The sequence below is a fragment of the Microplitis mediator genome, chromosome 5 (genome assembly GCF_029852145.1).
Source record: "Microplitis mediator isolate UGA2020A chromosome 5, iyMicMedi2.1, whole genome shotgun sequence".
Taxonomy (NCBI): domain Eukaryota; kingdom Metazoa; phylum Arthropoda; class Insecta; order Hymenoptera; family Braconidae; genus Microplitis; species Microplitis mediator.
The window spans coordinates 4,631,406-4,654,452 of NC_079973.1; the positions used below are offsets into that span (position 1 = coordinate 4,631,406).

General features: G+C 24.5%; 1 protein-coding gene across 9 annotated transcripts in view; it reads right to left on the reverse strand.

The window, feature by feature from the left end:
- Positions 1–651: 651 nt before the first annotated feature.
- Positions 652–23,047, reverse strand: part of LOC130667969 (protein tramtrack, beta isoform) — a 40,988-nt gene continuing 18,592 nt past the window's right edge. For 7 of the 9 annotated variants that reach the window (XM_057469920.1, XM_057469918.1, XM_057469922.1 and 4 more), the window contains exons 4-6: positions 4,480–4,892; positions 3,894–4,178; positions 652–2,874 (exon numbers count right to left, since the gene is read on the reverse strand). In XM_057469920.1, the coding sequence (XP_057325903.1) occupies positions 2,722–2,874; positions 3,894–4,178; positions 4,480–4,892 (851 nt within the window). In that variant the 3' untranslated portion in view covers positions 652–2,721. Of the gene's footprint in view, positions 2,875–3,893; positions 4,179–4,479; positions 4,893–7,541; positions 9,411–17,785; positions 19,903–23,047 lie in introns of those variants that run through there. The other 2 variants (XM_057469926.1, XM_057469927.1) reach the window with 2 other exon arrangements.

Below are 23,047 nucleotides of genomic sequence, written 5' to 3' on the forward strand. Positions count from 1 at the left end.
AGTCAAAGTCCTTACTATTATAAATTGCTTCTTTTTTTTTCTTTTAGATCTAATTAACTTTGACGTTGTTTGAAATCATCTGGACAATTGGCTTTTTTGTTTAAATAATTATAATTATTATTTTTTTTATTGTATATAGAGGTACTACAATTTTGTATCTTTGTTCGTTATTGATTTAGTATCAACACTATAATTATTATATTTGAGTTTGTCGTTTTTTTTTTTTTTTTATGTCTTATCTATTAATTATAATTAAATAATTAAATTACTGTACAGTTTTTATTAATTCTTTTTTATATTTTTTTAATGCCTCGCGATATCATGAATTTCCGAAATATCAATTTATGATTTATGTAGACAAATAAATATTTTTAATTCATATATTTTAATTTATATATATCATTTTTTGACTTCGAACATTAAACTTTTAAATACTTATTTCAGACAGCCATTTTTTTTTTTTTTTTTTTTTTTTTTCAAAATTTACCTTCAATTACCTTCTGCATTTTATTATTTATATAAATTTATAATAAAATTTTTAATGAGAGCCATACAATGTTTAAAAATAAATATATATATTTATAAATATATACACAACAAAATATTGGTCTTAATAAAAATAATTAACCCAAACATTAATTAATAAAAGTAATTATATATAAATTTAATACCTGGAATTATTAATATAATTGCATTGAGCCGATATCCAAGTGTACAAAATAAATCACAGAATATATATAAAATATATATAAATTAGACCATAAATTTTTATTATAATTTTATTTGGAAGATCATATCCTTTGGCAATTGATATTTAAATGTAAGTACAAGTACATTTTATGTATAGTCTCTCAAGGGAAGAAAAAAATTAATCAATTAATTAATTTAATTAATTAATTTTTGTGGAATAGAGATTAAAAGACGATGAGCAAAGATTTTCGACTATCTACATTATTACATATTATTTACAATGGGGAGGTGGTGCGATGAGCTGATAATTTTAATTTATAAATTTATTATATACCCGCCCTGTAGAAAAAAAAATTTTGAATTTAAGACTGGGTCGTTCTCACTGAATTTTTGAATTGTGATTTTTTTTCATGTTACCAGTATCGAAACTTTAAGTTTCAGTGTCTCTAGTAAGTCGAAAGACGCGAATTTCAGTCCAATGCCGCGAATTATTAGCAAACGAGAAAATTGTGAATGTCCAGTCAGCGGCAGAAACAAACGTTTGAACCCTTGGGAACAAACAAATAATGTCTCTGCCTACTGACTGAAGACTTCGCAATTCAAACTCTGATACTTGTAATTTGTTTAATAGACAGAAAAAAAGTATTTCTTGGCGTAAGAAATATTTTGCATTATAAATTGAAGACTAAAATTTTCTTAGGACTAGAAAAAATTTATTGGCACAATAATTTTTTTATCGCCTCAAAAAATTTTTTCTTCCCCAAGAAAATTTTTGTTTTTAATTTATAATGCAAAAAATTTATTGAGACAAGTAAAAATTTTCTTGGGGCGAGTAAAAATTTTTTGCGCCAAGAAATACTTTTTTCTGTGTACTAATTACAGACCATTAATTTTATTTACGTAAATGACAGTTCTGACTGTGATTAAGTTTTATAAAAATGAGTGTCAATAATGAATAGTATTTATAGTTTCTGCTTAATTATAAATTGCAAAAGACAATTTACGCTTACACTCATAGTTGGTCTTAAATAAACTTGTTTCTGACTGGCTGCTGACACTGAAAATTCAAGTTCCAATTCTGGTAATCATGAAAAATCTAGTGTGTAACTCATGATGAAATACTATTTCAGAATCCGGGTGATGTCAGCCAACTTCACCCTGGTCTAAAATCATTTTGTTTTATCCCTCGTCACACAATATACTATTTAATTAATTAATCAATAGTTATTACAGCAATTTTCATAGCTTCCGAAAAAAAGGGTGACAAACTTTCTCGTAGGATTTTCATCATTCGAGTAAAATAATTATATAAGACGTAATTTTGAATTAAATTATCTCAGCTCTTAATTTTCCTCCCCTTTATTAAAAAAAATACTTTCAAAATACGGAAAAAATGGACAGACTTTGAATTAATTAGCAAGACTGCTAATTACTGGATCATATATTTATATATTTATATTATTAACATTTCCTGCTGTTAATTTAATTATTATTATTAATATTATGTTGATTTGAATCATTAATCTAGTCTATTACTCGAAAATATTGGTGTTTGATCATGTTTCTCTATCTAGTATTCAAATTTAAAATAAAAAAAAAAACAATAATTATGAAGACGTGCGCAAGAAGACTTGTTTTTAATTAACGCACATTTGAGCAATAAATCGCTCGTCTCATAAACTACCAAGCAATTAAAATATATGCAAAGGTACTCGTTTCAAATCTATATAATTTAAATTTCACTTTGGCACTGAATCAATTTTTTGAATTCGCAATTAATGCGAGTTGATTTTTTAAAAATATTATCATTATTGTAAACTAATTTAAATAAAATTATTTACAATAGCATGCATTCAAATATATATAATACTTTTCTGATTATAAAGACTTTTAAACATCAACTCTATCAGCTGATTGATAGACACGTTAATTTTTATACCCGATTTCATTTTTTTTTATTTTTTCTTATCTAAAGTTTTAAGTAAGAAGACATATATTTTTGGCACATCGTAACAATTATTTTTGTTGGTTCTAGCTGTTCATAACCGTTGTCCTCCTGGAGTAGCCACGTCGTGTAACAGTTTCACCCTGAGCTTCACATTCTCTCTTAACTCTATCAATAATATCAGCAACAAGTTTTTCTTCTTTTTCTCGTTGCTGTTCCCAGTCTGGACCTTTTCCAATCTATAATTCAAAAATTTTTATTTTAATTCATATCAGAATTTATGATACTGAAATTAGCTGTCTAATAATTTTTGAATTTTTTTAAAAAACAACAAATTTAAAATAAAAATATTTCAGAAAATTGCATCTATAGTTTTTTTAATTTTATACATGTGCATTTTTTTTTTTTAATTAAATTGTTAAAAAAAATTCAAAAATTTTTAAATGTCTGCTAATTTCGGGATCAACGGAATTATGACACTGAAATTAGTCGTCTAATAATTTTTGGATTATTTTTAAAAATGATAATTATGAAAAGAAAAATATTTGAAAAAATTGCACCTATAGTTTTTTCAATTTTCTACATGTGCATATTTTTAGATTTCTTTTTTTTTAAATTAAATTGATAAAACAAATTTTTAATTGTCTGCTAAGTTCAGGATCATTAGAATTTGACACTGAAATTAGCCTTCAAATAATTTTTGAATTTTTTCAAAAAACAGTAAATTTAAAAATAAAAATATTTAAAAAAATTGCACCTGTTGTTTTTAAAATTTTCTACGTGTGCATATTTTTAGTTTTGTTTTTTAATTAATTAAATTGTATATGACACTGAAATTAGCCGTCTAATAATTTTTTAATTTTTCAAAAAACAGTACATTTAACAATGAGTGTGAATATAGCAGACATCAGACAGATTTAAAATTATAAATAAATAGAGTAAATAATAAACATAAAAATTTTAAGTAAATGCACTTATTAATTTGAAAATTTTTCAAAAGCGCATTTTTTCTTAATTTAATTTTATTAATTATTTAGTTGATCAATTAATTATTTTAAATTTGTCTGATGTCTGCTATATTCACACTCAGATTTAAAAATAAAAATATTTCAAAAAATAGCACCTATAGTTATTTAAATTTTCTACATGTGCATTTTTTTAGTTTTCTTTTTTTTTTAAATTAAATTGTTAAAAAAAGTTTTTAAATTGTCTGCTAACTTCAGAATCACCAGAATTTCCATAAAAATAAAATACTAACATCCGATGTCCTTCGAGATTTTTTATTAATTTGCTCCTCACGATTCTCGTCATTCTCATTGTTGTCATTATCAGAGTGTCTGGAGCTGAGATGTCCAATGTAACCCTTGCGTGACTTGAAGTATGCATTGCAGCTGTGACATTTAAATAACGGTGCGGGCTGTGTTACTTGCGTAGACACATGAAGTTTGTACTTATGCCGATACCACCGGGTTCGCGATGGCAAAACTTCTCCGCACCACTTGCAGATCACTGATCCATCATTCTGGATCAGGTATTCCAGCAGCTTGTAAAATAACGCGCAATTGATTTTTTTAAATCTGATGACATGGAATCTAATCATCAGACCATAAAATCATAATAACAATAATAATAGTTGCAAGTGTAAGGGGTGTATTTTGTGTTACTCTTTAATAATATTCATTTAAATAATTTATTTAATTATTTATTACACATGTATGTATATAAATATATAAAAACCGATTACTAAATAATTATTAAAAATTAAATATAAAATAATAATAATACTAAATACGCCAGTACTTTAATTTAATACGTTTCCAGCTGGTAGAAGTGATACAACCAACCTGTTTTCTAACTTCCGGCTCAGTATCACTTGTTGTTTCAGACTTTGGTACCAGTAGATCTGGATTACGATCCTCGTCTTCATGATCTGTTGTGAGAAAATGAATACCACTGACCACCCGTTCACTTTTAATATAACTACCATTTGTTGGAATTGATGATTCGACTCCATGATTATCACCGCATTCATTATCATCATCATCAATATCATCGTTATCACAATTACCGCCACCGACAATATTATCACCAGCGTTACCACTATCATCACCAGTAATAACAGTAGCAGTTGTTGTTGTTATCACGGTGTCATTAATTACTCCGGGGCTTGATAAAGAATTACGTCGACTTGTCTGAGATGATGGTAATGTACAAATTTCAAAAGTTATGTCTGATGGCAAATTTGGTAGCAGGTAATCTGAAATTTACAAGACACTGATAATTATTTTTAAAAATAATTACTGCTGTTATTTTTTAAAAGGCAGAAAAAATAATTAGTATTAAATTAATTAGCCAGTTTTGTATATTTATATATATTTTTTTTTTTAAATATTTATTTATTACTTTGTTAATTAAAATGAAAATGTGCTCGTACATTAAAATGCTCGCGGTTGGGCAGACTATTGCAATGTATCACAAAGATTACAATTATAAATAAAAACAAATAAAGAAATAATTAATATTACATTTATTAATTAATTAATAAACTTTTTTGTTTTATTTAAAAAAAAAAAGAGATCTCCCCCACCGCAGGCACCAGGCATTGAAAGGCACTAAAGTACAGAGTAATATTTTTACATATCAATGACAATAAACCAAAAATTATTATTTTTTTTTTTTATTAAACTTTACGAGTCCATCTATTAGCAATGGTAAATATACGACATAAAATAACAAAATATAATATATATTTTATTATATATACAAATATAGGTAATATTATTTGTATATTTATTGTTGCGTTACACTTTTTCTATACATGCACTTCTACCACGATGGACTGACGGTCATTTTTAATTAATAACTTTATTTATTAATTATAAATTATTGCGGCGAAGGTGATTAACTAAAATTGTGCTGATTAATTATATTTTTATATATAATAATAATAATAATTTATAAACGTACATAACGTAATTAATTGATTTAATTTTTAACTTTTTTTTTTAACAATGGAAGAAATAGATCAGTTTTGAAATTTTATTTAATTTGTCAATTTATATATATATATATATATATATATAAAATGATTACATCGACAGAAAAAAAGTATTTTTTAGCACAAGAAATATTTTGCATTTCCTTCAAACTAGAAAAAATTTTTTGGCAAAAGAAATTTTTTTTTCGCTCAACGAAAACTTTTTTCTTGACCCCAGTAAATTTTTGTGTTTTATTTATAGTGCGAAAAATTTCTTGGATCAAATAAAAATTCTGAGTCGAGTAAAAATTTTCTGACACAAGAAATTTCTGTTTCACCTCAAGACAATTTTTTTCTAGACCCCAGAAAATTTTTGTATTTAATTCAAATGCTAAAAATTTTTCGGGTCAAATAAAAACTTTCTTGAGGGAAAAAAAAAATTTCTGAAACAAGAAATGTTTTTTCTTGACGCAAGAAAATTTTTGAATTTAATTCAAAACGCAAAAAATTTTTGGCGCCAAAAAATTCTTTTTTTTCTGTTCTATGTAATTTTATATCCAAGTTCGAGTGTAATATTAAAAAAAATTACAATTACACTCTTACAATCAATCACTATACATATATTTTTATATCAACGTTTAATAAAATATATTCATCGTGTATACAATAAAATTTTAAATAATTATAATTTGTGTTCTCTATGTGCTATTATTATAATTATTGTTTTTTAAATTCTCTTAAAGTGTGTAAGTGCGTATATTTATTTATTCATTTATATTTTTTTTTCTTTTTTATATTTTTTTTTAATATTTATTTATAACAAAGCTTTAGACGCTTATACCCGACTTACTAACCCGATGTTATTTATAATTTTTTTATTTAAAATAGTAATAAGTAAAATATTTTTTTTCATACGATTAATAATCGTACATATAATATATATTCGTAGTAATGGTATAATATTCATTTATTTATTTATTTATATATATATAATATTTATAGAATATAAACATAAAATAGAAACGCAATAGACGAAATCCATAAGGAATAAAAGATAATAAAGTGCAACATATGTGAAGTTGAATAAAATAATAAGGAAAAAATAAACACATTTAATTATTTACTTACTAAAATAATTAATTGTGTGATATATATTCAATTTCCATATTTACCATTATAATTATAATTACAATTACAATCACAATTTGTAATTTTTATTTATTTAATATTTCAAATTTATTAACATATATATTTTTTTTTAATTATTTCGTAATATTAATAATTGACAATTAGGAAGTTTTGAAAGCTATTTGTCTATAAGACGCTCGCATGGACGATTATTCTTATAAATAATATATACCTGTATACATTTATATAAAAAAATTATTATTTATTATTCATTATATATAGATATTTATTTGATGTATATATATATTTATATTTTTTATAATTACATACTTTTTGGGCACCGTATTATTAAGGGGAAGACATAATCAGGTGGTTTTTTTTTACACAAAAAAAAAAACGATTACTTGCCGCAGGAAAAATTTTTTATTATGAACGAAAAAGAAAAATTTTCCCAGGGCTAAAAAAAATTTTTTTCGCTTCAAGAAAAATTTCTTAAGAGTAAAATTTTTTTGCGGTAAGAAAAATTTTTTTTCTGTGTACTTTTATTTTTATTTATTTATATTCTTCCTGTATGTCTAATATATATTTTGGAAGACTGTTAAGGTCTAAAATCTAGTAAAAAATTTTTTTTTATTATCAAGAATACATTCTTACGTCTAAAAGATAACATATCTATAGAAAAATTTCAAGATTAAAAAATGTATCACTTAAAAATTTTTTAACTGTAACAATTTTTTTTTTTATCAACAGCCCATTAAATCTAAAGATTAAAGATTTTATTTTTAAAAATTATTTTTTATAAAAAAAAACAAAAATTCGCCGAATTCGATTGTCGCATGCGCGCGTCTTGTAATATTGCCTTAAGTATCAATAGTTTATAACAATTTGCTTTTATGCATTGCTAGGGTTACTTATTAATCACTACAATATTAATTAATAATTAATAATTAATAATAATAAATGAGGAAAGTAACTAATATAGAAACAGTAACAATAAAAAATATTAATAACTAGTAATTATTGATACTTATCAACGCGATAAGTAAACCATCAACTAAAGAAAAAAATAATTAATAATAATAATTAATAATTAATATTTAAATGTGCGTACAAGCACTTTTATCTATAATACAGTGTACTGAAAGAAAACTATACAGAATACCACGAATACTGCTGGACAGCACGAAACGTTTTTCAAAGTAATTATACTTTTGTTACTACTAATATTTTTTTTTTTTTTTTAATTATATCTGTAATATTTCGCTCTGTTTTTTTAACGAATTAACTAACGAATTTAAAATTCAAAACGTTTCGCGCCATTGGAATTCGTATTGTCAATTTACGGGGAAAGACTCGAAGAAAAAAATTAGTGATTTAAAAAAAAAAGTTAATTAATTAATATTATAAATATACATTACTGTGTACTTGTGTCAACTTATTACCGATCAATAAATTTTAATAAAATAATAAACTCGTGTGAAAATGTTTAATAAAAAAAAACTACAGTAATAAAACCGATTTATAAGAAAAAAAAAATAAAAATAAAATAAACGAACGATTAATCGTATCGCGTAATCACTTGGTCGAATTTTACGATATGTATATATATAGATATTAATTTTGAAAATGAACTATAATTTATTAAAAAATAAATCTCTACTAAACAACTAATTACACTTGGCTATATTGCTTTGTTTTTTTTTTAATTATTAATAATTAATCCACGTAATCTAGCCGTGAAATTAAATATAAGTAAGCAAATAATTAATTTATTTATTTATGTTTAATTACTACCAATACTCGTATCTTTCCTTGCTTAAATATTTTTAAATTAAGCGGTTTAATTTTTTGACAATTAAAATTTAAAATAAAATTAAGAAAAAAAAAATTCAGTAATCAACGACTGGACACACTAAGGCGGTAGGAAGAACCCAAAGGGCATAACGCAATCCTTGGGCATGAAGCAATCGTGTACTGTTTTCATATGATTTTTCATTTTATCAGGCCGTGAAAATTCTTTACCACAAACCGGACAGGGGAAAACTTTCCGCTGATGTCCCTCGTGATAAAGGAATGCATGTCGCTGGAAGCTGTACTTGTTTTTAAATGTCTTCTGTATGTCTAGTTTTGCGCATTCAGTACACTGATAAACCCCCTCGGATATCGAGGCGTAGCGGAATAAATTCAACCCACGTACGGACATTTCCGTGAGTTGTTCTGCTGGGTCTTGTGACTGAGAAGTCGCTCTTCGTCGCATGCGACGTTTGGGAACTTGCCGACCAGTTGGAGCAGACATTGCACCTGGTGCATTGTTATTATTGTTATTGTTGTTGTTGTTATTGTTGTTGCCGCTGTCATAAGGACTCTGATTTGCCGATTGCTGGGATCCGGTGCCTCTATTTGCTGGTGATGCGGAGGCACTGCGGGCTGATGTTGTCGTGGGTGTTGTTGTTGTTGTTGTTGCTGTTGTTATTGTTGTAACAGTATTTGAATTCGATGTCATTCCTGTGTTACTTGATGTTGTCGTTGTTGTATTTGATGTCGAGAGTGTCGTCGGTGTTGATCGCGACGACTCTAATGTTGATGTCGATAATGGAGAATTTGTTCTACTGTTCAATAAATCACGAGCTCCTGATTTATCAATACTTGACTCCGACATTGATGTGTATTCTGAAAATATATTTTTTATTTAATTGTCATTCAAAAAAAAATTTATTTCTAATTCTACTGACACTAAATCGTGCGAGAAAATATTTTTAAAAAAATAAATAATAATAAATTTTTAATGATAATTTTAAAAAGTGTAGGAATTGAGGAAGTGCGAGGTCGTAAATTATAAATAATAAATAAAAAGAAGACAAATAAAATTATACCATTTTTTTTTTAATAATTGCGCGACAACGTTTATATAATTATAATAATATAAATATAAATATATATAAATTTATATATAATTATATTTTAAATTCATGCATTTATGAATATTTTCGGGATATTTTATAATATATATATTTAACAAAACGTATAAATTGCCGCATAATAATAATAATAATAATAAAATCATAGCACAATATATAATCTATCTACAAACAAAAATAATAATAATAATAATAATAATAATAATAAATCATACAAATATAGCATACTTTGAAAATAATAACGAGTATTTTGATTCGAAAGAATCTCTCGTGAAACTTAAATCAATAAAATATATAAATAATTAAATTTAAAAGTCTTTACAACGAAAAATTAATCTATTGAATTTAAATAATAGGTACGTGTATTTAATATAAAATAAAAAATATTACTTTGTTTTTTTTTTCAAATTTAAATCAAAAGATTAATTAATCGATGCCCTTACTTGTGTTTATTTTTATTTTATTATTTAAATAAAAATAGCTGAAAGAAAACATAAATAAAATTGTTAAGAATTCTTGAGGACTAGCAGAGACGATAATTTATTTAATTATTCATTAATTTATATATCAATTTGTACTGGCCCCCTTTTATTTTTTACTTTCTCATATTAATTTAGTAAATAATAAACGTCTTTATATTTGTACTGTATTATTTCATGGCCACAGGTTCAATTAATTAATATATTTATAATTAATTTACATATTAACTTACACTTAATTTTTTTTTTATTTTTATTTTTATTTATATAAATTTTTTTATTTTTTTTTTTACTCTGACGTGAGACTTCAGATGACTTAGAAATTATTTAGCTCACGTGCTTGAGTTTTTTTTTTTTCGTCTAGCTTTAATTGTCCCCAAGTATTCGATAATAATAATTACTTATAATAATTAAAAAAATGTATATATATTTTTGACTTAAACAAGTGATAAATTAACAACCATTACGCAACATGCAAAACAAAATTCAATAAAACATAATTGTAATAGACATTTAAATCATAATTACAAACTACATAATTTTGTGGAAACTTAAATAATAAAATAAAAACAAGAAGTTGAAGTAAAACTAAAAAAAAAAGAAACTTAAATTCTATTTTTAAATTCTCAAAAAACGTCTTGTGAATTAAAAGTCTTAATTGTCACTCTTTTAATCTCTAGTTAAGGAAACGCGTGAAAATTGACAAGACGTTTTTTAGGAAAAAAAAAATTAATTATTAAATGATAAATTAAAATATAATTTTTGGCTAAAAGCAACCGCGTGCTTTCTAATTACTCCCGGAGTTGTATTATTTCTTTTTTATTTTGTTAAAATGGTGATAGAAAATTTTAATTAATAAATAAGGGAAAATAATACAACTCCAAGTTGAGGAATCAGTCGGAGTGTGAAGAGTGAACAGAACAAAAAAATTTATAAAATTATTTTCTTTTTACATATGATAAAAAATGTATGCGGTAACCCGCGAGTATACTTCGGACAAAATTAATTATGGAAATATATATTTATATTTTCAAAAAAAATTAATTATTAATAGTAATGTTGTTATTTAATTATGATACTGAAGTTAGCTGACGTCTATAAATTTTTGAATTTTTTTTACACGATAAATTATAAAAAAAAAAATATTTGAAAAAATTGCACGTGTAGTTTTTTTAATTTTCTACATGTGCATTTTTTTAGTTTTTTTTTTTTTTGTAATTAATTTGTTGAAAAAAAAAAATCCAAAATTATTGATAGTTGGCAGTTTATTATACTGAAGTCCCTGACGTCTATAAATTTTTGAATTTTTTTTTTCCACAATAAATTATAAAAAAAAAATACTTGGAAAAATTGCACTTGTAGTTTTTTTTAATTTTCTACATGTGCATTTTTTTAGTTTTTTTTTTTTCTAATTAATTCGATGAAAAAAAAATCCCAGAATTTTTAATTGTCTGTCAGTTTCAGAATCATGCTACTTTTTATTTTTTTTGTAATTGATTTGTTGAAAAAAAAAATCCAAAAATTTGTAATTGTCTGTTAACTTCAGGATCCTAATTAATTTAGTAATTAAAATTTTGTCCGGCGTATATTACAACCGCTACAAAAAAAAATCGCAAACATAAAACTTAAATTTAAATAGAAAAAAATTACAAACATTCTACGCGACAAACAGAAAATAAAATTAAAAAAAAAAAATAATTCATGTAAAAATGATGACATTTTGCTGGTGATACATAATTGTAATTACCTTAGCCATTTATTTCAGTGGGATTAGTAGAGTCATCACGTTATCTTGGTTTGTTGTTGGTTAAAAAGAATTATTGTTGAATTAGTAGTATTTTCTCTACTATATTTCAAATATATATTTATAAATTATATAGCATTAAAGGTAATATGTAAAAAAAAACTATTTTTTTTAAACTAAAAAATGTATAAATGATAAATTATTATTTCTTTTTTGTTTAAATTTAAATGTTTTATTTTTCATTCGAATTCTCTTTCACACTTTTTATTGCTGCACGTATTTAGATAATTTCTTTAACTCTTTTATCAGTTTTACGACAAATTCCAGAGAAAAAGAAAAACATAAAGTACAATAACCATGTGAGTAACAATTATTTAAAAAAAGGTGCATTAAATATTTAGTGTTAATAATTAACTGCTGATTAATTTATTAATTGGCACACGATAATTATTTTTTTTCCTTACAGTACATCAGTAATCAGTTAAATAAAATTATCAGCAGATTAATAATAAATAATAAAGGAAATTGGTATTGTGCTACAGATACAATTGAAGAAAAATTCAAATTTGGATTTTCGAGAATAAATAAAATAAAAAAAAAAATCTTTGAATCAGGTTAGTCGTGCTTTGAACGGTTAGAGTGATTGCCTACAAATAACAACATTTGTTTGATTTATTTATTAATATTTAATTAATTTTTTTTTTGTTTTTTTTTTTTTTTTTTTTTTTCAATCATTATAATCTATTGAACACCGTTCTTTTTTTTTTAATTATTATTATCGATAGTCATAGTCAAACAATTAGTGCATATAAAATATACTAGTTCTACCTGCAGCGTCAGAAAAGACGTTAAGATCTAAAAAAGTTTTTCTATAAAATTTTATGTATAACTTGATTAATTATTTTTCCTTTATTCTCCATTAAATGTCACAAGGTCTCACTTATTTGGCACTAGCGGGGCCCGACAAATTTCGGGTCACCCATTTCCGCGTGTGCGAAAATTTTTATTTTTTTTTTCAATAACAATTTTTTTAATTTTCTTTCATTAAAAAGGCACCGAACTGGGGATTTATAATTTTATCTAAACTATTTTAGATCCCACTGAAATACAATTTTTTTTTATTTTTTATTTTTTTTTTTGAACATTTTTTTAAAACTCCTCATAATTAATAATATTTATCCGCAATTTTTTTTTTTTTACATATATAAAATAAAAAGTCAAAATCTTGATCGTAAAAATTATTCGTTTTTCTGACGCATGATTTTTTTTTTTATTTCTTTCTTTCATTTTCTCATTCATTGCAACGATATTTTAATATGTATATTAATTTATAATTAATAATTATTAACTAGCGCTAAAATATAATCGATATAACTTTTGTTTTACATATAATATATAATAATAATAATAATATGATAATAATCATAATAATAATAATAATAATAATAATAATAATAATTAATAATAAACGAAATTAATTACGTGTGTACTTTAGTATACGCATTTAATTAAATGTAACCCGTGTGAGTAATGTGTTCTTTAAGATATAATAATAATAATAATAATAATAATAATTAATAATAATTATGTCTTCAGTAATTAATAATTATATATCAATAATATTTTGGATGCGATGATAAACTATGGTTTCTTTAATTATTATTATTATTTTTCATTCTGTTTAATATATACGTGTATATATATATATATATTTCATATAATAATATATATTAAAATCTATCTGATAGTACAGTCTGCTTTTTAAGCCTCGTAATTTATTTATTTTCTCTCTTACTTTCTCTCAATTTTAAAATTTATTTTTTCATACTCATATTATATTATCTCTCACTTACATATACGATTGACATTGCTTAGCATTAGTCAACTCGTATGCCAATGAGCTTTTTAAATATATAAATCATCATAATTATTGACTGTTTCCTCCATGTAAAAACAAATCTTTACTTTATAATTATTATTTATTAATAATTAATCATTTAATTGTTTGACAACCGACACAACACTTTTCAAGAGTCACGTCTAAATATATATAGATATATATGTATATATATATTTATAAATTTTTCCTTTCCTTACGTTCTACTTTTAAAATCGGACAGTCCTACATTTTATTCAAAATTTTAAATTTAAAAAAAAACCACTCAATTATTTATTTGACAGTCTACTTATTTTTATATATAATTTTAAAAAATGCTTCTATTAGTATTTTATTTATTACTGTTTATTATTCATCCATTCTATTCATCATTTCATTTCTTTTCTGTCTAAAAATTGAGTTAGTCTTAGTCTCTCAGTGATTATCATATGAAATGTGTGTACATATGTATGTGTTTTTTTTTTTTACTTCCGTTTAGTTTAGATTTTTTGTCTATAATTATTTAGCTCTTTATTTATAATTATTTATTCATTAGCTTTAGTTTTTAAAACTCGTCATGCGTGATTTGTCATTAGAGACAATAAGCTGTCTAGCCGCCGCTGTCACATCAATATTTTTTTTTTTTTAATTAATTAATTACTATTTATTTATTATCTTTAATGATATACTTTTAATTTAAATTTATATATATAACAATAGTAATATATAATATATATAATAGCGTCTATAAATTTATCGCTTACTTTTTATCCGTAAGCTTAATTACAGACACTAAAAAAATAAAATTAAAAAAAATCAATTAATTAATTAATTAATAATGAAATAAAACAAAAAAATAAACAGTTGCCGCTATATATTACGGGAGAACGGACCGCGTAGCCTCCTTAAGACTAATTATTTTAACCCACTTTGTAAAATAATTATATATATATATATATTTTTTAAATAATCAGCAATTATTAATAATTCATTAAAAAAAATTCGCCAGTTTCGTTCTATTCTACAAGCGTTCGAACACTCATTGTATCTCAATTAAATTTTTTTTTAAATATTTCTAAATTCGTAATTTTTTATATTTTTTTCTTGGTCCATTAAAAGATTTCAAAATGTATCATAAATAGTTTTTTTTCTTCTCTTAACAATTGTACATTACGTAATAATTTTGCTCATATATTTGTGTCCAACGTTCAATAAAAAAAAATACTGGCCGCAATTAAAATTTTAATCACACGATCGAGTGATTGAATTATTAATTAATAAATTGCATGATATTTAATTATTAATTGTATCGATAATCTAGGCATTTGGTCGTTATTTTAACAGTATAAATCGCGACCCTCTCCCTTCTACAAATATATATATTATATATATATATATATATCGTTAACAATATACTATAGTATTATATAATAGCAGTACTTATAATCAAAAACTGTCATTGATATTAATAATAATATTAATTACTATTATTATTATTATTTTTTTTTAATAATAAAAATAATAGTATAGCCTCTAGTCGTTTTATATCTATGCCCAACTAGTCAAAATTTTTTTAAACAAACTTGATCGCCACCTCTAGTCGTATCGTTCAATAGTTTTTTTTTTTTATTTTTTTTCACAAGCATTCAAGCTTTGCTTTTTTTGTCACAACGATTATCACACGAATGAGAGGTGAGAGATATAAAGTGTAAGGTGCAAAATATAGTAATCTACAATAGTGCTGTTTTTTTTATATTTTTTTTTTTTTTCGCAACTGTAAGCCTATTAAACCTTCGCCGATAGCCGTAGCCTTGTAACCGCTAATGAAAAAAAAAATTGCGGTCATAAAATTTTTTTTTATAAACTTTGATTGTTTCGTCTCACTTATTTAAACTTTTTTTTTTTACTGCATAGTAATAAGTGTTTTTATAATTTGTCTCGTTATCATTTTTACCCTGATACTGAAGTTAGCTGACGTCTAATAATTTTTTGATTTTTTTTCCTGAAGGTAAATTCGAAAAAAAAATATTTGAAAAAATTGCACCTGTAGTTTTTTTAATTTTCTACATGTGCATATTTTTAGTTTTTTTTTTTTTTTTTTTTGTAATTTATTTGTTAAAAAAAATCTAAACTTTAGAATCATTTTTTACCATGATCCAGACAATTAGTAATTTTTGAATTTTTTTTTCAACGAGTCAATTAAAAAAAAAAAAAAAACTAAAAAAATGCACATGTAGAAAATTTAAAAAACTACAGGTGCAATTTTTTCAAATATTTTTTTTTTTATAATTTAGTGTTTAAAAAAAGTCAAAAAATTATTAGACGTCGATTTACTTCAGTACCAACTTTTTATTATCTATTTTTTTTTTTTTACTGTATATGTATAAAAAAAATTTTGTTTTTTAAATTTAACTAACGATATTTCTATTACTTTTTAACAAATTTAAATGGGTAATTTTTTTTGACTTAATTAAGACAACAAAACAGTTTGAATAATTGCACATTCTAAGGCATTTATCCTTTTTATTTTAATTATTATTATTATCGCAATATAAATTCAAATTTAATTATCACCTACTTTGGCAACGTCCTCATTTAAGTTTCGCGGACAATTGGATATATTTTATCTACATTACTATTTTTTTTTATTTAATTATTTTATATACAATTATTTTTATTTTTAAATTTATAATCTGTTTATAAACTCGGTAGTTGTTATCACACTTTAAAATATTTATACAAAAATTTATATATATATTTTAAAAATGTGTAATAATAATGGCAACTATACCATTAACGAGATCGATAAAATAAAAATTTAATGAACAAAAATAATATATATTGTACTTGAATAATTGGCTTCGGCTTTCAGGCTCCGGTTCGGCACACGGAATATTAAGTTTTACTACTATAAAAGGTGCCTTCAGTCTATCCAATGTCAGTACTATCTTGTATTTGGTGTCGTTTAAAACCGTCCCACTGCAGCAGTCTTTCAAAAATTGCATATCCCGTTATTAGTCATTTTATTTATTATATTTAACATTTTCATTATGATACTGAAGTTACCAGACAACTAAAAAATTTCGGATTTTTTTTCCGCAATTCAATTAAAAAAAAAAAAAAAAACTAAAAATATACACATGTAGAGAATTAAAAAAACTATAAGTGCAATTTTCTGAAATATTTTTTTTTTAACAATTTATCGTTTTTAAAAAAATTCAAAAATTATTTGACGTCTACTGACTTCAGTATCATTTTCATGATCCGAAAGTTAGCAGACGATTAACAAATTTCGGATTATTTTTTAACAATTTAATTAAAAAAAAAAAAACTAAAAAAATACACATCTAGAGAATTAAAAAAACTATAAGTGCAATTTTCTGAAATGTTTTTTTTTTTAATAATTTATCATTTTAAAAAGAATTCAAAAATTATTTGACGTCTACTGACTTCAGTATCATTTTCATGATCCTAAAGTTAGCAGACGATTAACAAATTTCGGATTATCTTTCAATGATTCAATTAAAAAAAAAAAAAAAAATTATGCACATGTAAAAAATAAAAAAATTGACATGTGCAATTTTTCGAAATATTTTTTTTTGGATAATTTATCATTTTAAAAAAAATTCAAAAATTAATCGACGTCAGCTGACTTCAGTATCATTTTCATTTACTATTTATTATTATACTCGACGAATTGATCCATCATTTCATTATATATTTATATATATATATTTATCATATACTTTATTAATATTTTGATTGCGCAAAAAAAAAACATTATCCACCTGTCCCACTCAAGACTAAATAAATCTACGATATAACAATCAAGTGATAATAAAATCAGACTCGACAGCTCGCGACGATAAAACGGCTCAACAATTTAAGGCGAACGGTCGAATATGTGTCTCTCGTACATATATTGCATTTACTCAGTCTACGTGGTTTCCTTATTTTTTATGTGTACTTGTCAATATGTTAATCTTTAATATTTTACGATTATATTTTTTTTATTTTTTTTTTTCATATATTTTTTTTTTAAATATTTATAAACTTTACGTGTTAGTGTTTCGTACTCAAGTTTATTTAATTATTTTGTTTGGATATGTGTGTTAATATTTAATGTAATGGGATGCGTGTTCGATAGCACAAATAATGTGCAATTAATGTACTTAGGTACTTAATCGTATGCAATATTTGATTTTATGTTAACAGTCCATTCGCGTGGTATTGTAAAGTAAAAATTATCCATTTGGACTTTAAATAATAATTATAATTATTAAATGTCCCGTTTATATTTTTATTCAAATTCTTTAACTTCCCGCTAAAAAAATTAAAAATTTTTTTTACTTTGTCAATATCCATTACGACTTTTTTATTTTACAATCGACTTATCTATACCGTAACACAAAAACTTGTGGTTCGGTTTTTTATTTTTATTTAATTTAATTTTTTATTTTTCATATAAATTCTTTGCAAGTAATAACGTATTCTTTTGTATATATTATCCGCAACTCCCATGTTTATTGCGTGGGAGTTTAAAGCGGTAAAGCTCGTTTATTTTGTAAATTAATGCCCGCGTTGGCTTGTTTTTTTTAGTTTTTTTTATTTATTTTTATCATCAAAATAACAATCACATCTTTATATATTTTTCTTATTATTTTTTTTTAAAATCTTTATCATCTATCATCCAATGCACAGGGAGATTGACACGTTAACGTTTCTACTTTCATTTTTTTTTGCTTTTTAAAAAAAAATTTTTTTTCTAATCAACAATCTTATCAATAATCGATTAATTGCTACGTGAAAAATAATAAAAAGTATAGATTATTAATAGTTATTGGCATCAATAAATAGTCTCTATGCAGAGAATATAATTTTTTTTGATTATTAAAAATTTTAATAAAATTAACGATAACGATAAAGAATTATATTTTTAAAATAATCAACAATTTAATTTTTATTTTTTAAATTTATATTTAATAACACGTGCAATCTCCCTGCTTATATATTCATAATATATAAACCACAATCGCATTCTCTATCTACCTATTGGGTTTTCTAATAACTAACTATTTATTTAAACTTTTTTTTTTTTTCATTAATATTTAGTTAAAAATTTTTGACATTTTATATTTATTTATTATTTGCGGTGGTGCCTGACTGCAAAGCCGCTGGGAGATTTCGTTGGTATATTGTTGGTGTTTTGTATTTTTCTGATTGGCAGCTGCATAAGGTAATCCATTATGTATAATAATGATAATAATAATAATATTAATAATAATAATAATAATATAATAACACGATGATAATGATGATAAATGACGGTGATGAATGACGAAAACAATAACAACAACAACAACCTAACGCGACTGTGATACAACACCCGCATAATCTCCATCTCCATCTTTATCTTTTTTTATTTATTATTATTATTTCCCCCTCAAAAAAATTTTATTATTTTCACTTATTTGGCTTTAGTGTAAAAAAAAAAAAATGTGAGCGATGGCCTACCGTTGCTGGCCCATACTAGAGCTGCCTAAACTCATATGTGGCTTTAAACTATGGATTATTTTAACATGAGCCACCATATTATCCTTACGCGTAAACTCTTTGAAACAAACCGGACATGGATAGTATTTGACATTAGGTTTGTGCGATGTTACATAGTGACGGCAAAAATTACTTATATGTGTGTAAGTGCGATGGCAAACAGTACACCGATAAACATCACCCTCTTTAACGCAAAAATCGCGAACAGAACCTTCGGTTCTTTCACTTTCAACTTTAAACGATCCCTCGAAGTCACTTTGGCTGATTTCAGACTCACCGCCGCTGACAAGATTGAATATGGCACTGGTCATTAAATGGTGCTCTTTATTTGAGACTTTATGCTCAGACTCGGTGTCTGAATTTGGCGGTTCTTCATTTGTGGCAACTTGATTTGTAATGCTGTCATTATTACCCCCCAGAGATGATGATTTTCCTTGCAAACTTGCGCTGTATTCATTGCGAAAGCATCGCTCAAAGTTGATACGTATGTGTGCTGGTGATTGAGCACCACCGTTACCACTATTATTACCGCCGCCGCCGCCACCACCACCACCACCAACACCATGGCTTCCGTTCGACGACTCCTCCGCGTCTGAAAACGACAAACACTTCTCGTATCACGAATATACATCCTTCTTTTATTACTAATACTTTTATTTATTTTATTATTTACTTTTTTTTAGTCATAAATAATAAATAAATCTAGCGGTATACTAATACCGGTTTAATTAATTGAATAAATTAGTACGCAAGAGCATTTAAATACAATCATTACTTACAAGTGAACTGTAAATTTACGTACGTTGAAAGTACTTTGGAAAAATGATGCCCTTGTGCACAAACTTGTTCAATTATTTTCTAATTAATTAATTTATTTATTTAATTATATATAAATATTAATTGTGGGGGGAAGCAAGAGGAAGGGTAGAGCCAGCAAAATAACTAAATTATCGTCACTGTAAATAAAAATTAAACCGTTTTAATTTAAAAATATAAATAGTAAAAAACTTGTTTACTTAATTGTCTTTTTTTCGAATAATTTAACTCGTTCTTTTAATTATTTAATTAAATAATTAACAATATTTTCTAAATCGCCCAAGTGTGCGCACGCGCGTGTGTCTCGTCACCCACCCTCACATTGTTCCCATTTTTCCTCTTATTAATTTCAATTACTCTCTTTCTCTCTTTCTCTTTTATTACACTTACGCACACAAACAGACATCACACACACCAGCGCACAATAATGGTCTGTTATTAGCGACCGTATATATTATATTTAAGAACAATGTCCATCCATAAATATATCATACTAAAAATCATCCACGAAATAAATTTTGTCGCAATAAAATAAACATCGAGACTCACATGCGTGCACACAAACTTGATATATTTATTAAATAATATATTGTGTGCATACTAATTTATTTAGTTGCTCATATACTTTATTATTATTTAAATAAAAAATTAAAAAATACAAGACAAAGACAATTTTCTTTTTTTTTTTTTTTTCAAATGTGTATACACAAATTTTATTGTGCTTTGCACAACCTGCTGCTGCACGTCATCATAATCATCAAGTAAAAGTATACAAGACAAGTAATATGATGCAGTCATCATCGCAATTATTGTGCGAAAGATCTGCGAATTAAATCACGAGGACGTATATTTGAAATTTTAAAAAAATATATAAATAAATAAGTAAAAGAACGTTATATTCTCATCGTCCTTGCTTCTCCTTCTCTCCGCGGTTATTAATTGTTGTAAAAAAAAATAAAAAAAAAATAATTATTGTGGTGTTATGTAAATTAATTCTTTTAAATTTATTTTTTAATTTAAAATTTTTAAAATATTTATGGTACTTTTTTTTTTAAATTTAAATTATTTACGGCTGGCCTTCCCTAGTCCCTCGCTTCCCCGCGCAATATTAAATAAACGACAGATTTCAAAGGTGATTCAATTCTCAACTCACCTGTGTGCAAAAAACAAAAATAATCACGTGTCACTATTTTTCAAAGAATCTTCACAATCTTTGAGCACTCTGCTTATTATCAATTGTTATTATTATTGTCATTTAATTTTTAATCCATATTTATTTATATATATGTATGTACATATATAAAAAATAATTTTATTCTTTTTTTTAAAATCAAGAAACAAAACATTCATATTTACCACTTTTTTAAAATAAAAATATATAAATGTATTATTATTTATTATTATTTATACATATATTTATTTTTTTCGGCTATTTAGACCCTTGTCTCTCTCTCTTTCGCTCTCTCTTTCGCGTGTTATTGCAGTATATGTTTTAAATAATAAAATAAATAATAAAATATATAATACATAAATTTTTGACTAATTGTTAATTTTATTTAGAGTCGTTGGTGGTGGACGTTATCAACGTACAGACATACTATCATATATACATACACTCTTACACACATGTACAAGAAAGAGAGAGAGAAAGGGAGAGAGAGAAGGCGGAAGCGACGAAACAGTGAACAGAGGCAAGACGCGTCCACCCCCATTGCATGTGTATCGCGTTTCGTGTGTGTCCTCTATTGCATATATTAATTTTTAAAAAAAGACACATTCACACTGTCTCTTTTTTTTTATATTTTTAATATCCGATATTATTTTTTACCCGTGTGCAGTCTTGCGAAGTTTTTCAACGATTTTTTTTCAAATAAATTTTAGTATTTTCTCAATATAATTTTCGTTAAAAAAAAAAGGTCTGTGATACACTTGATAAAATTATCTTCATTTCTCTCTATCATAATTATTATTTAACTCATTATTATTATTATAATAACAATAATTAATTATTAACGTTGAAATATTTTTAACCAGCGTTTAAAATGTAAGCACCGCTAGCTGGCTCCACCCCCTCTTTTCATCGCATTGGCCAATGGCAGCGAAGCTATTTATTATTATCATCATCATCTAATTATGCAGGGTAAAAATAATACCATAAAAATATTTTCATAAATTTTTAACTCATGTTAACATTAGAAAAAAAAATATTAAAAAAAAGTAAGAACACAAACAAAACAAAGTTAATTTTATTTTAATAATTATGATGCAAAGAAATAAATAAAAACTCATTTTATAATTAAAATTTTAAATAAAAATATTAATTAATAAAGCGATTGCAGTTGAAAAAAAAATTAATTATATTTATAATTGTTATTGTTATAAATAATTATTATTAATTACGCTGCTCATTGGCCGAGCGTGATTAGCCGAGTGTTACATGGGTTTGTGATTTGTCTTATGGACCAGATATGGTACGGGATTGTGATACTCTTGGTTGGATTTTATAAATTATCATCTTCTTTACATATTTTCATCTATCAATTTTAAATAAAATTCTACCTCTTGAAAAAAAAAAACCAATAAATTTAAGGGACATAAAAATTCACCGGAAGTTATCAGTTATTTATATATATTTTTTAATAGTTATTTTTGTAAGAAAAATTGATTTATTATTAATTTTAAAAACGGATATAGGGGATTATAAATGAAAATAATAAACAAGAGCTCATTTTATTCAGTGCAAGCTCGCTTTTATCTAAACCGTCTCTCTAAATTAGATTTTTAAAATTAAAATTCGACTCTAATATACTTGATACGTCATGCAGAGTATGGAAGAATAAAAATAATAAATAACTTTAAATCCGTGAAAAACATCGCAATGATAATCTACGTCATTGTGCCTTAGTTTTTTTTTATCTCAA